General features: G+C 40.3%; 1 protein-coding gene across 6 annotated transcripts in view; it reads right to left on the bottom strand.

Annotated features, from left to right (window-relative positions):
• Positions 1–16,122, bottom strand: part of LOC109916224 (splicing factor SWAP) — a 108,323-nt gene that overhangs the window by 72,968 nt on the left and 19,233 nt on the right. For 5 of the 6 annotated variants that reach the window (XR_007264702.1, XM_048611776.1, XM_048611777.1 and 2 more), the window contains 4 exons: positions 13,392–13,501; positions 12,036–12,177; positions 3,510–3,744; positions 261–392 (listed from right to left, as the gene is read on the bottom strand). Coding sequence is in view for 5 of the 6 variants with exons in the window: in XM_048611776.1 (XP_048467733.1) it covers positions 261–392; positions 3,510–3,744; positions 12,036–12,177; positions 13,392–13,501 (619 nt within the window). In the remaining variant the exon portion in view is untranslated. The remainder of the gene's footprint in view (positions 1–260; positions 393–3,509; positions 3,745–12,035; positions 12,178–13,391; positions 13,502–16,122) is intronic. The other variant, XM_020515937.2, reaches the window with a different exon arrangement.

The raw sequence follows: 16,122 nt of genomic DNA, 5'->3' as shown, positions 1-16,122 counted from the left end.
TAAAAATAATTCACCCTGATTTGTGATCAAATGCCAGGCACTGCATCCCAACACTTGATTTAAGTCACATTGCACGGTTAGTGCATTTTCAACCATCACACAAATTATTTCTGCTTTCCTAATGGAAATCCTTTCATTCTATATAAAGTACACAATTCTGCAGCAATTACTTATTTAATTAACATTATAAAAGAATGATAAATGGAGCGTAAATCACAAACAATACAACAAATTTTAATTATTTCAAAATGATCTCTTACCGTGTATCATTCTTGTCTTTTACACTAGTTTCAAACTTGGTTCCATTCCTGGCTACATATTCAGCCAGCTTGTCAATAACTGGTTGAATATCAGGCGGAGGAGGAATAATGACAGGAACTACAGTCGGGGCACTGAAAAGTACAACATAGGCAAGTTACAGAAATAATGCAGTATGTAGGGGCATAGGAATGGTGGCACATTGCAATCTTCATCACAAGCTAACACAAAAATTAATATGAACAGGAGCCTCCAATGCCAAAGATACCAAATAAAAGTCTCTCCCTCCAAAAGAGGCATCTTTTTACAGGCAACAATCTATGGTATACATCATAAATGCTAGATACTAATGTCTTTTATAACTCCTGATTCATAATCTTTGGTATTGTCCAACAAAGTCAATAGGGATATCATTTTATTACTGGGACATTGTATGATACAGCATCCTAGACAAATGTCAGTGACACAGTCTCTCTCCTTCTACTGTCCTCCCTCATGCTTTCCTGCTCTTGATTCTGTGTCACTGGGAGAATTTTAAATTCTTCCATCTGACAGAATGAGAATTAAAATGGAGCAGTTCAGTACTTGCTCTCCGTTCCTGCCCTGTGCCATTTTTATCATAGTACACCTGCTTGCCTGACTCAGGTATCTTCGTTAATACATGACATATGAGGATATTTTAACGACACAATAAGCTGGGAGGTTAACTCCAAGCAAATTTCTTCAAAGAGGTAGAGGGAGACCTAAAAGGTATGTTTTAATCACAGCTTTATGGAGTCATGAGGAGCAGATTCTGCTGCCTTCAGCTCTTTCCTCACTCCCAACCATGAGAACTTACTGCGACACTCAACAAGTGACCACAGAGCCAGATGAGTTTTGTGTGCCATTGGTCAGCCAGGTTCCTCTTCAGGCTTGTTTTGGTGGAAACTGATCGTAGTGGCATGTAGGAGACCAAACAAGCAGTTATTTCTTGAGTTTCTCATGGAAATTCCCATGAGTGATTTTCCACCAAACAGTTAAAATTCCTGCTTCCGTCTTTGTACCGAGTGTCTTAATTTGACAAATCTTTTGACTGCAGTTTTTGTTGAGTTAATTTCTTTGTCACTGCTTGTATTCACTTCTTTTTCTGCTCTGACCACCACTCTCTCTTTGTCTTGCCTTAATCTGCCTATTTGATTTGCACACACTGCTTTTTTCTATAATCCCTTTTGTAGAGCTCAAAATCTGCATGAAGACAGCAGTTCACGAGAACCAGGAGTGGGTTTAAACAGTGACAAGGTGTCCAGGATGCAGTGGAACATACAAGCATGAGAGGAGTGCTAAAGCTGGGAAAAGAGCAGCTAGAGATGGGGCAGGGGTTGCAAGCAGGAGCTGGGAAGATGCATTCGGAATAATGTTCTCTCTAAGCTGCACAGCTTTATTGCTCAGAGGTTTCATGCACACTAATCACCTGACAGGGTACTGACTTCCACTTCGAAAGTTGCTGCTACACATGGACCTTACAAGCATTTGACTAAAATAATTAAAGTGAACGTTGTTGGGAATAATATCTGGGTAAGGGGTAGAATTTTGAGGCAAGTGGACAGGCAAGGCTGTACTGCGGAAGTTCTTAATAATTTTGGGAGTGGCAGGAGAAGGAAGAGAGGTGAGAATAAACTACAGCAATACTAAAGGTGGCTGAATTACCATAATTAATTTGGAAATTTTACCACATGTTATGAAGATCTTCAGATTTTGTCATTTTTACAGCCTTCTGTGTTTGAAGAATTGTGGAAACTTGGGAGTTTTTCAGAGGAACAATGGGACACTTGTTTAAACAAGACAAAACATTTGCTGGAAGTCTAATGTTTGTCAGCTGTTTGCTTACTGCAGAGTCCTGTCTGGGTTTATGGCTGTTAGGTCATATCTTCTGATCTGGAGATAGATTAGATTTTTCAATTGATGATCAGCCTGGGCAAGGAAAACAGTCTTCAACTCAGCTCTCCTATTTCTAAAAATTATCTTGTTGTGGGTTCAGTGTGGTGCTCTGGACTAGTCCGAATAATATCCTCCTGCAGAGTATCTAGAAGAATCCTTGATACTGAACTTTGTCAGTAAGCTGTATTGGCAAAGCTCCCAAGGATGTGTGTCCATGTTTGGTGACGTGTCTTTATGTTTCAGAATATCAGTTTGACAGCCAACTGAACATTCCATACCTTATCCATTTTTTGCCTTCAAGAATTGGTCGAAAGTGTTTTTACCCGGCCCCTCACAAAGAATTTCTGCAGCGTGAAACCCGTATTTTTTCCCCTTACATGGTGTTCGTGTGCGTGCGTGAGTGAGGTTATTTCTGTGCTTTTGCTTGATTTAAAGGAGTGAACATTTATATTTTCAATTAAGGATGTGATTGCATTGGTGGCAGTTCACAGAAAGTTCACTAACTCCAGTGATGAAAAGCTTGTTTCATGAGGACAGATTGAGGAGTTTATGCCTATAGTTGCTAGAGTTTAAAAGGATGAGGGGAGATTTAATTGAGATACATAAGATGTTAAAAGGGATTGGCAACGTAAACACAAAGCAGAGGTTATCTCTTGCAAGGCAAACTAGAACGAGAAATCATGATGTTAGGGGTGGCAGATTTAAAAGAGATGAGGAGAAATTATCTCTCTCAAAGATCATGAATCTGTGTTTTACATTAAAGCAAGAGTTTGCGCTAATTAAAGAAATCTACTTGATGGATTTTTAAATTTTATGTCTAATGTAGAGAAAGTAAATAGAGAAGCAAATGGCCATATTGGGGACTGAGTAAAACAATTACATTTGCGCTTACATGGTGATCCAAACAGTAATGGGATTACAGAAAGACAGTGCACTCCTCCCATCTCAGTGATAACATGACTTAAATGAATTCACATTTTCACGAAGATTAATATATTTTCCAAAATAACGCTGCAGACTTAGACAAAATGTTCTCCTGTCTGATTTCCACTTTAGTATTCTTCACTCCAATAAAAAAACTCTTTTTAATACTTTGCATCATTAAAGTAACTTTTTCCTGATATATTACATATCTTGCTTCAGCTCCATGGAGGAACTTCAACTAACCACTTATTAGACAGGCCTAGCGAAAAGCAAAGACAGCATCTCAATGTTTCTAACCAAAGTGCAGAGATCCTCTGTAATTAGAGCAACAATCCAGGTCAATAGTGTACATACAAGCAAACTAGATTAGGGTCAGGTATGTATGATGATCAGAATTTCAAATGTCCTACCTGACTGTGATTGTAGAAGAGGGAACCTGGGTATTACTGCTGTCACCTTCCGAGTGTGGTGGAGGTGCAGTTCCAGATGACGTTGATACAGATGCCCCAGTTGTAGTTGGCACAGCCATCTCTGAAGGTACGGTGCTGTAATAACTAGAAACTTCCATTCCTGGTGGTGGCGGTGTTAGGCAGTATGTACCATCAGGCATCATGTAATACCCATAATACATGGTTGTCACTGCTGCTGTAACACAGAATTCCATAATAAGTTCTCTTCCCATGTACACAATATTCCAAAAAAATTAAAATGAAACAGTCATTCGTGATCACTGCTCAGTGCTTTTACTGAACAATACATCTTTAGATGCTTAATTATAATCATTTAAATAGTTTTAAATATTCATTAGATCAAACAAACAGATTAAATAGCTAATAATCAATATATTCTATTAGACTAGTTACATCTAAAAAAGTTAGCAAACTAAATTTTATCTGAAAATAGATTATTTTTGTTACTTCAATCCTAATTCAGAAATTAACTTTTGACAAATTAGTTTTGCACGTCAGGATTCAACTATTATTCTAAAATAATTTGCTTGACATAAATTATCTTATTAAATCAATTTGATTAACCTTCCAAGATGTAAAAGATAAATTGCGTTTTTTTCAACTGGTCTTCCTGGCTTTACTAACTGATTTGAACAGAGTGCAGTGCCAAAAGATGACTCAGGATCAAACTTCATTAGACCTGTAGTAGAATCTATTTGCTCATGAAGTTGCAGTTACTTTAATTTTGAAGCAACAATCAATTCTACTAGAAAGCATAAATTTGTTAACCCGATTAGGTGGGGTCGCCAAGAACATTGTTCCCAAATCAGCTTACATGACAAGACTACAAATAGGTAAGTAATTGTCTACATGCCCCACACAACCCAGAGAATTATTCCCCTGCCAATACTTCCATTATTCTTGCAATACAGCCATTCTAAACTGAAAGACATGGAAACAATAAGATCAATACCTTAAATTCTGGGTAAATACAAACTAGACAGAGCATTGCATTGCAGTGCATAGTACTTGTATATATCTATAACCTTAGATACCCAAAGGTGAGGCACAGAACATATATAATAGGCCAATAACTGAAGCTGAGTATTAAGTAAAAGGTCCATAATTCTACTCAAGGCATCACTAATTGTAATGGGTCAAAAGCTGGTCAGCTGTGGAGGAAGAAAAGCCTACTCGTGTTGCTGAGACAGAGAGATCTCATTTTATCTTGCATAATAAAAACACCAAATAAGCAAATTGCTGCAACACAGCACGTATTTAAATTTTTCCCATGCAAATATTAACAAGCACAGAGATACAGCCTTTCAAAAGCTGGTCTACCAATGAAAACAGTTCCTTATAACACACCTTTCAACTATAAACTTCTGAGGAAAGTTTACTAGAGTCAATATTTTAATTTTGGTATCACTAACTTTCTTTTCCCCTGGGTGATTTTCTTTGTTTTTACATCACAAAGGATCGACTGGTGACTGGAATTACTGAGCTGATTTACACCTAGAGCTTTCAATATTCAATCTTCTGTAGAACCTAAGATTACAATAAATAAAAGGCTTAAAAAATAAATATGGGTAAGTTTAAAAGGATACACAATGAGACAATTCACTACTCCCACAAGTAAATACCTATCCAACTCGGCTCACAGTAGAACACAGCTCATTAAATTATTTCTAACATTGCGTGCTCACCATAAATATTTCAAGTAGTGAAGATGCAACTCTAAGAGATAAGAGGGAAGTATTAGCTTAGTTTTCATTACTTCAGTAAAGCTCTAACATGAACACCATGTGCAACGAACCTCTAAAGGGATAAACTAGTTACCGCCTGACCAGGATCAAAAGAGCTGTGCAACGACAATGCTGAAGAATGAGGGGTCAACTCAAAGATCACTGAAAATTGGTTCTGGGAATCAATACTATGAAGCCAGCAATCTGTAGATGTCACTCAGGCATCCTGCTGCATTTCAGAGGTAGGGGCTGAGTAAGTTGGCCACCTCAGGACTTGTTAGTGGCACTCACATAAGTTCTAGGGGATGAACAAGAATGGCCAATACTCCTCCTTCACACTAAGCAAAGTAGGACAAAGAGTTCACCCATCTTCCATTTGATGGCTTCTCGTAGGCCGTTTAAGAACTGTAGAGCCTGACAAGCTAGTTAGAGACACTGTTTGCACGGGTGTTTACCAATTCAGAGCTGGTTCTTTAAACTAGACAGCAGATACATGTCTGAGCTAATCTAGTTTAAGTCTCTAGGTTGTGAATGGATTCTGCTTTGGTGTCCATTTACAAGTCAACTTATATGCAAATCGGAACACAATGCACGATAATGGAAAGCAGCCGTTAAGAAATCAGAAAATGGTCGTATGTGGGGTCTTTAAAAGTACAACCATATATGGAATTGCGTTCATAAATCGGATGTTTATAAGTTGGGGACCCCTTGTATTTCAAGCACCAAGTACACGTGGCACTTTGTACTGCTAAGTTATTCATTTTTATATCCAATCCACAATCATAAAATATGTAAAACAGGTTCAATTTCTACTCCCACCATTCTAACTTATTGATACAAGAGATACAAATTTAATAGGGAGATGCTACCCTCCCCAGTGTACAATAGTGAGGAAACAAACAAAACAGAATAGCCAATTTCAAGAAAAACTCCCCTCAAGCTCAAGAAAACCTAGGTAATAATGATGCATCAGGAAAGTCTACACTGCCAAGATTCCTCCTCCGCCCCTAACAAATCTGAGTGTTTATCCAGTCTAATTGGCTGTTTTTCAACTTAAGCTTATGTAAAGACGTTCTCCTCAAATATATCTTCATTAATTCCACAATAAAAAATTGACAATACAAATTCACATGGAAACTCCTCACCACACCTGAAATGAAAATTCTAAATAAACAGCCATTTGTCTTCATTATTTTCTCAACAATTTAGCTTTCAAAATACCTTGCCAGGCCTGACTGATGAGTTAAAAAACAGCCGGACACCTCATCTTAGGCATTAAAGAAAGCATATACAGAATATCTTCATTACTCCCCATCTTGTTCAGCTGCCCCACTCACATCACATTCTTGCTGACTTTCACCTTCCCAATACACCTCAACTTTCCATTTCTTGAGATTTAATATCTCAGTTGCTGGCTGGACACAGGCTCATGTTCTGCTCCATCATACAATCCTTGAAAATCTCCACTCTGGTCTCTGTGTTGATTTCCTTTTAGTTTAATTTACAGATCAGTTAAATAACCATGTTCACAGTTGACATAAAAGAGGTCAGTTAGCTCGGTTGGCCGGTTTGCAATGCAAATTGATGCCAACAGCATGAGGTCCAATTCCCAAACCAGCAGAGGTTACCATAAAGGTATCATCTTCTCAACCTCAGAGATAGTAAGAACTGCCGACGCTGGAGTCAGAGATAACACAGTGTGGAGCTGGAAGAACTCAGCAGGCCCATTTCTGAAGAAGGGTCCCGACCCGAAACGGCAGCTTTCCTGCTCCTCTGATGCTGCCTGGCCTGCTGTGTTCCTCCAGCTCCACACTGTGGTATCTTCTCAACCTCAAATTTTGCCCGAGGCATGGTGACCATCAGGTTAAATTCACCAGAGGTCTCTCTCTAAGATAATAGCCCCAAATGTCCTCTGGAATTATTGCAACTTTGGGGCGGCACGGTGGCTCAGTGGTTAGCACTGCTGTATCACAGCACAACAGACCTAGTTCGATTCCACCCATGGGTAAATGTCTGTGTGGAGTTTGCACATTCTCCCCATGATTGCATGGGTTTACTCCCACAGTCCAAAAGATATTGAGGTGAGGTGGATGGCCATGTTACATTGCCCACAGTGTTCTGGGATGCGTAGGTTAGGTTATTAACCATGGGAAACGCAGAGTTACAAGGATAAGGTAGGGGTTTGGGTCAGGGTGGGCTGCTGTTGAGGGTCAGTGTGGACTTGATGAGCCAAATGGCCTGCTTCTACACTGTAGGGATTCTATGGTTTACCTTTGATGTAAATAAGAATCTTAGATCAATCACATACTTGGATGTTGATGAGGCAATTTTTACCTTGTCCATTCAATCAATCAGACCCTCAAACCATCTCTGTATGTAACCTTGGTGTAATCAGTCAAGGGGGCAGGTGAAAAATCAAGGAGAACAATTTTATCCCTTCTCATTTAGCAACTTGGGGTATCCCTTCCGGAATCACACATTGTGGAACCTTGCCTGGGGATCTTTTCTCTTTATTCATTCAAGGGATGAGGGCATCGCTGGCTAGGCAGCATTTATTGCCCATCGCTAATTGCCCAGAGGGCAGTTAAGAGTCAACCGCATTGCTGTGGGTCTCGAGTCACATGTAGGCCAAACCAGGTAAGGATGGCAGTTTCCTTCCCTAAAGGACATTAGTGAACCAGATGGGTTTTTCCGACAATCCACAATGGATTCATGGTCATCATTAGATTCTTAATTCCACATATTTATCGAATTCAAATTCCACCATCTGCCATGACGGGATTCGAACCCAGATCCCCAGAACATTATCTCGGTCTCTGGATTAAAAGTCAGTGATAATACCACTAGTCCATTGCCTCCCCAAAGTTATTCAACCTACTTAAGCTTCCTTTAACACACAATCTTCATCAACAACTTCATTGATTGATTGTAACTCAGATCCTTCAAAGTAATTTCTGAATATGAAAATGATTATAGTTATATCAGCCTTTAAACCTTTTGACCTTATCTTCTAGTAGCTCTGGCTCATTCTTGCCAGCTCCCAACTTACACAACTCAAACATGCTACATCACATAGCTTTCAGAATGCCACACCTGCCCACACAACAGTATTTCAAGGCCCAGGCTAATGCAAGATCAAGAGGAGAAATCAACGTGCAGCAAAGCAAAGGCATGTGCATATAGAAATATGGAAATTAAAAATCCTTGCAATTTATTTAAAATTTCCCACTGCTTCACCTCCTAAGCCCTTCAGGCAATATCATCCCCTCTAGAGTCCATCCTCATACCTTCACCAGATAGTTGATGGCAGATGTTTTAGCTAGCTCTTTTTTAGTTTAGATCTAATTTTCAACACATAATCATCTCCTTCCCTAAGATTTCTCCTGTGGCTTGTTATTCCTTCTAATGTGCACTGGGGTGTTGGGATATGAAAGATACTATATCAATGCAAGATTGCATTGCAGCTAAGTTTGAAATTATATTAAACAAGAGGCAGCTTAGAAATCAGATAATTAGTTGGACAGATGAAATATAATGGAAATACAAATGAAAAGTGTTACACACAAGAAAGATAAATTTGACAACTGATGTCATCCATGAATGGAATAGAAATCCCACCCTGTTATTACTGCTTAAGACAAATGAGGCTCATGAATCTTAGTTAATTTGATATTCAACACATCGAAGCATCACAATCAACAGGGCTAGAACCAAAACAATAAGCATAAAATTAGTGGAGATTATGCTCAAACCACAGCATACTTTGGTCAGGCTGGATCTTGAGTATTCAGTCCAGTGCTGGTCAGATGCAACACATTTGCTGGACATGTAGTGAGGAGTTAAAATTGTGAGGAAAGGCTTTGGTACTTGTGGGAGGGGTTACAATCTTAAAAGCACGTGAAATATGAGATGACCTGTATTGAGAAGTCAAATCCAGAAAATTGTTTCAAACTAAAATGCTGAGGTGAGTCAAGGATTCAAATTAATGTGCAACAATCTTGAGACTGTTCTCATAATGTTCTTTTTCATACAAAGAGGAGAATAATCAACACAAGCAATGAGATGCCAGATACAGCTGTGATATAAAGAAACAACTGGACAGTGGCTGCTTTTACTAAGTGGATGAACCATGATGGGTCAAATCAATATTGCTGCATATAAATATCTTGTGAGCAGCTGAATGCAAGAAATAGGCCCAGGAGTAGGCCAAACAGCCCTTCAAAAGATGCTCATTCATTCAATTAGAACATCAGCCAAGATTTATTTCAAAACATTTTCTAGCATTATCCTCATAGCCTTTGAATTCCTTCAAACTTATCAAGTTGGGGAGGTGATGGCCTAGTGGTATTATCACTAGACCATTAATCGAAAGACGCAGATAATGTTCCAGAGACTGTGACAGATGGTGAAATTTGAATTCAATAAAAATCTGAAATTAAGAGCCTAATGATAACCACGATACCACTACCGATTTCATAAGACCCACCCGGTTCACTAAATGTCCTTTAGGGAAGCAAACTGCCACCCTTACCTGGTCGTGCTTATACATATGACTCCAGACCCACAACAATGCGGTTGACTCTTAACTGCCCTCTGGGCAATTACGGATGAGCAATAAAATGCTGGCCTAGCCAGTGATGCCCTTATCCTGTGAACGAATTTTAAAAAGATACTCAACGCCTGAACCTCCACATCACTGGGGCATAAAATTCTAGAAGTGAATTCCAGAGTGAATAATTTCTCACCTCCAATCTAAACAGCCTATTCCCTTATTCTGAGACTGTTTCCCCTGGTTCTAGAACACCCAGCCAAGTGAAACATCCTTCCTGCATTTACCTTGTCAAGTCCTCTAAGAACTTTGTGTGTTTGAATGAGACCACCTCTCATTCTTCTAAATTCCAGAAAATAGAGGCTCAGTCTATTTAATCTTTCCTTACAGGCAAATCCTTGATCAAAGCAACTGTTGGCGAACCTTTGCTGCATTTCTGCTATAGCAATAATATCTTTAACTCAGCAAGGAAGACAACACTGCATACAACATGCAATCATGTATAAAGGATTGCATATAAGCGTGTTGCGTGTTTAAGTATTAGATCAGGTGCTCAAAGATTCAAGGTTCAATATCTATCACAACCAACTACCTTCAGCTGCTTCATCAATAAATATTCCTTCTTCATAACTGAGTGTGCAGCTGGAGGAACACAGCAGGTCAGGCAGCATCAGAGGAGCATGAGAGTTGACGTTTCAGGCCTAGACCCTTCATCAGGACTGGGGAGGGGGAAAGGAGCTGGGAAATAAATCAAGGCAAGAGGGATGGGGCTGGGGGAAGGTAGGTGGGATGGTGATAGGTGGATGCAGGTGAGGTAGTGGGGATTGGTCAGTGGAAAGGGTGGGGCGGACAGGTAGAGAAGGAGATGGACAGGTAGTGTCAGGTCAAGGAGACGTAGATGAGAGGGAGGTTTGGACATGGGATGAGGCCGGGATGGGGAGATTTTAAAACTGGTGAATTCCAAGTTTAGGCCATCGGGCTGCAGGCTCCCTAGGCCAAATATGAGGTGTTGCTCCTCTAGTTTGCGTGTGGCGTCATTGTGGCACTGGAGGCGGCCCAGGATGGACATATCACCCAGGGAGTGGGAGGAGTTAAAATGGTTGGCGACCAGAAGGTGTTGTTGATTAAAGTGTGCGGAGCGCAGCTATTCCGCAAACCTGTCACCAAGTCCACATTTGGTCTCACCAATGTAGAGGAGGCCACATCTGGAGCAACGGATATGGCACACCAGCTCCCCAGCAGGTCTTTAAACAGTTCTCACACATCAAATGTGGACTTGCCTGATAACAGCTCTAACCAATTAACACTTCTAGCTCCTGCTTAATACTGACGTAATTTACCCTACCACAATTTAGTACCTTTCTGCAAGGTCTGACTTATCCTTATTCATAGCTGTCTTAAAACCTAAGGAGTTATGATCACTATTTCCAAAATGCTCTCCCACCGAAAGGTCAGGCACCTGGCCAGGCCCATTAGCCAGTACAAGATCCAGTATGGCCCTCCTTTAATTGAACTATCCACATACTGTTTCAAGAAACCCCCTTGGACACACTTAATTCTGCCCCGTCTAAACCTCTTGCTCTAAGGGAGTTCCAGTCAATATTGGGGAAGCTAAACTTGCCCGAAGTGCAACTGTAGCGTCACTTAAACTCAGTACCAGCTAATCCATCATTTGAACACCCATTCTGTTGCCAGCGCAGTATAGATATAATGTGCTCTACCTAGCTCTACCTACACAAGGTACTGCAGTAACTTACCAAGGCTTCTTGTAAATTACCTCCCTACCCTCAATATAGCAGGTGCAGATGACAACTGAATTTTCCTTCCAAGACACTCAGTGTCCTGACTTGAACAGATGTTATAATTTTATCAATGTCACTGGGTCATGGAACTCTGTATGCAATGGAATTCACAAACCCAAACTCTGCTAATTCAAGCAGGCACACTACCACAAATTTCTCAAGGGCTGTCAGGGTGGTGCTAAATGCTGATCTTGCCGACAATGTGAACATCTCCGCAAATGAACGTGTTTAAAAAAAGCACATGCCACATATGGAAGAGGCTTACACATGAATGAATGTCGTCAAGATATAATGACAGAAAGCTGGAAGAGGGGAAAAAAATCTATTAAACTGCCATTAAGTCTAATTTCAGATACTGAATTGAAATGCCAGCACTTCTCTGCATACTTACAATCTGCAGCAGTGTATTCTACTGCAGCTGCTGCTGCTTCCGAGTTGTCAGATTCTTGCTGTTTTTGCACATTTTTGGCATCTGCTTGTACTTTGCGTACTAAAGCCGCAAGGGGATGGTCTGGATCCATTACTTTCAGAGGCTGAAATGAAATATTCAACATCAACATGTACTCTCCTGCCAATCAAAATTTAAGGTTACAATACACTGTTTCCATACAAGCATGCAAATTAGGAGCAGAAGTAGGCCATTTGACACATCAAGCCCTGCTCTGACATTCTATAAGATCATAGATGATCTAAGTGCAACCTCGAATCTGCATTCCCACCTATCCCGAAAACTGTTCACCCCCTTGTTTAACAAGAATTTATCACAGTCTAAAAAATATTCCCAGTACTCTGCTTCCACCAACTTTTTCGAAAGAGAGTTCCAAAGACTCAGACCTCTCAAATAAAAAAAATCCATTTCCAAACTTAAATCGATGACCTGGATTTTTAAACAGTGACCCCTAGATCTAGATTCTCCATTAAAAGGAAACTGCTCCATAATATCTACCTATCAAGACCATTCAGAATCTTACATATTTCAATAAGCTGCCTCTCACTCCTCTAAACTCCAACTGATACAAGCCAGCCTTCGCAACCTTTCCTCATGAGACAACTCCTCATTCCAAACATTGTTTGGACCTGGTAAACCTTCTGTGAACTGCCTCCAAAGCATTTATATCCTTCCACAAATAACGTGAGCAATACTGTGCACAATTCCCCAGATGTAGTCTGATCAGCTCCCTGTATAATTGGAGCATAAGCTTTCTACTTCAATTTACAGCAGGATAAAACTATTGTAAACACGATTTGACTTTCTTGAATCACAGAAAGTTTATAGCACACAAAAACGTCATTTGGCCTATCACGTCTATGTAAGCCAAAAACACAAACCACTCGGTCTAATCCCAAATTACAGCATAAGGTCCATAGTCCTGCACTTTACTTCACTTTAGGGGCAAATCCAGGTATGTTAAATGAGATGTTTCTGCCCCTACTCCCTTTCAGTTAGGCAGTTCTAGATCCCTACCACCCTTTGGGTGAAAATACTTTTCCCGATTTCTCCTCCAATCTTTTGACCCTTTTATGCTCAGTCACCAACTGCTTAAGGTAAATAGTCCCATTACATTCACTTTATCCACATACATATACAGTATAAACATTTTATGGTTCCACCAAATTCGAAACATATCACAGATTGAGCACAGTCACTGTTTGAATCTGACTTGTAGTCATTTTAACTTACCAAAAATCAAATTATACACCGTGTTGATATGAAGCCACTGTAAAATCATACCAAGAGGATACTCACCCTTGTGAGTTCTTCCAACCTGGAGCTACTTTTAGATGCAAAAAGACTAGGATGGAGATAACAGCCATCATTGTCATCATCATCATCTTCACCTGACTCTGTTACAGATTCTGTTAACAAGATTAAAATAAGCTTCAATAATAACATCCAAGGTCACAGCTTCTTCCTCCTTACATAAGCTTTAATGACAACATTGGTAGTCATAACAATGTTTTCTTGTACAAACATAATCAAAGATCCAACACTGATATGCAAGCTGTATTAATCCTCAAATTATTGAAATTATGTCATAGAGCAGGGGCCTCTCATCTATCAATTGTGCTTCATGCAGACTGGGACAGGAGTTCACCATTCAGTTGGTTTTCTATGAAATCAAAGAAATGTGATCTATATTTTAACTTCATCCACCCATCTCTGTTCTAAGCCTCTTGTCTGTCAATCACAGATCCGAAATGTTAATTAAGCTAGCTTGTTCTACGTGGGAGTGTTCCAGTTTTACCAACCACTGTGTGAAGAAAGGTTTTCTAATTTTCCTCCTGAATGATCTGGCTCTGGTTCTACGCTAATGCTACACATCCCACCAGCGGAAAAGGTTTGTACCTACCAACCCTATCAATTCCTTCAAAATCCTAAAGACCTCAATCAACTCATCCTTTAACATAGGAACAAACTTCCATAATCCAGGGAAAATTAGAATTTTGGGTAACCATCTGCTGAAACTACAATACACTCCTTCCAAGGTCTAAAGTGTAGTGCCTGAAGCTATGTACAATACTTGAAATTTGGTCAAATTTAATAAAGGCTTTGCATAGATATAACAAGCATCCTCCCATTTACAGTGTAGTCCTCCAGATGCAGAGGATAACACCTTAATTGGTCTTTTTGATTTATTCTGCAATGTGTGATCAGTGAACTGTGAACAGACTTTTAGACCGCTTTGGAAATGGACTTTTCCAATTTTTCAGCGAAGAGAACGATCACAGTTTTCAAGGGGACACTGACAACTTGGTAGAATGGACAGAGACATGGCCGGAACAATTTAAAGCACAGAAGTGCGAAATGCTAATATTTTGATGGGAGGAATCTGTAAAGGCAATCAGAACTATAGAATACAATTATAAAGGGAATGCAGGAGCAGAGCAACTTGGGAATACACATGCACAAATCATTGACAGTGACAAAGAAGGTTGAGAAATTAGTTAAACATATACAAAATCTTGTACTTTATAAATAAAAACACGGTGGATGAAAGCGAGGAAGTTTGAATGAACCTGTATAAAGTGTTAGTTTGGCCACAACCAACCCTGGACAGAACGGTGTAGGAAGGATATGTACGGTGGCTCAGTGGTTAGCACTGCAGCCTCACAGCGCCAGGGACCCGGGTTCGATTCCAGCCTTGGGCGACTGTCTGTGTGGAGTTTGCACATTCTCTCCGTGCCTGCGTCGGTTTCCTCCGGGTGCTCCGGTTTCCTCCCACAGTCCAAAGATGTGCAGGCTAGGTGGATTGGCCATGGTAAATTTCCCGTAGTGTTCAGGGGTGTGTGGGTTATAGGGGATGGGTCTGGGTGGGATGCTCCAAGGGTCGGTGTGGACCTGTTGGGCCAAAGGGCCTGTTTCCACACAGTAGGGATTCTATGATTCTATGATAAAGTGCAGTAAGAATTTATACAAGAACGGTTCCAGGAATAGGAAACTTCATTACGTGGAAAAGCTGAGGCTATTCTCCTTAAAGAAAAGCAAGTGCAAAGGACATTTATTAAATGTTCAAAATCATTAGGGGTCTGAACAGAGTAGGTAGAGAGAAACTGCTCCTGTTGGCAGCTGAGTTGAGAACCAATGGTTTCAATCTTAAATGCACTCCCCAAGAGAATGAAGGAGATGCATTTGATCAAGGCAATGAACATCCCAAAAGAGAACCTAAGCAGCATCCCTTGACATTCAGTGACCATCACTGAATCTCCCACTATCAACATACTGGATGTTACCAGGTTTAACCAAGGTTCCTTCGTCAGTAACTTCCAACCCACGAACACTACCATCTGGAGGGACAGGACATGTGAACACCACCCGCTGCAAGTTCTCCTCCAAGCCATTCACCATCCAAACTTGGAAATATATCACCATTCCTTCTCTGTTACTGAGTCAAAGTCCTGGAATACCTCACTAACAGCATTGCGGGTCGACCTACAGCAAAAGGACTGCAGCGATTCAAAAGATACCTCACCACTTTTTCCAAGAACATCTTGTAAATGCAATAAATGCTGGCCTAGCAGAGATGGCCCACATCCCATGAATAAATTTAAAAGAAAAGGTTCAAAGGACCAACTTGCTTAGTCCTCTCCTAATGCATATGTTTGCTGCCATCAATCATGGTATTTTACATTCCCATCCACACTACTTAGTATATAACTGAGAAAAGTGAATTTCTAAAGGAAAATAAAGAACTGCAGATGCTGGAGGTATGAAAAAAAAAGCAAAGTGCCAGAAAAACTCAACAGGTCAGACAACATCTCTAGCAAGAAAAGAGAGTTAATGCCGAGTCCAGTGGCCCTTCATCAGAACTGAAAGCATCTGGGAAATGGTGGCATTTGTGCAGATGATCGGAATTCAGGTTCATTACCCGGACTCCCAACATTCTGAGGTCCTGTTCTGTACGGGTTACTCCCAGCATAGCTAACTTTTTTCACTTCTCATTAGCAACAATTCAGCATTAATCCCCCTCTCTGCCTAT

This window comes from Rhincodon typus, chromosome 24 (genome assembly GCF_021869965.1).
Source record: "Rhincodon typus isolate 14 chromosome 24, sRhiTyp1.1, whole genome shotgun sequence".
NCBI classification, from domain to species: domain Eukaryota; kingdom Metazoa; phylum Chordata; class Chondrichthyes; order Orectolobiformes; family Rhincodontidae; genus Rhincodon; species Rhincodon typus.
Note: the sequence above shows the minus strand (reverse complement) of the source record. Positions and strands in the feature narration are given on the sequence as shown.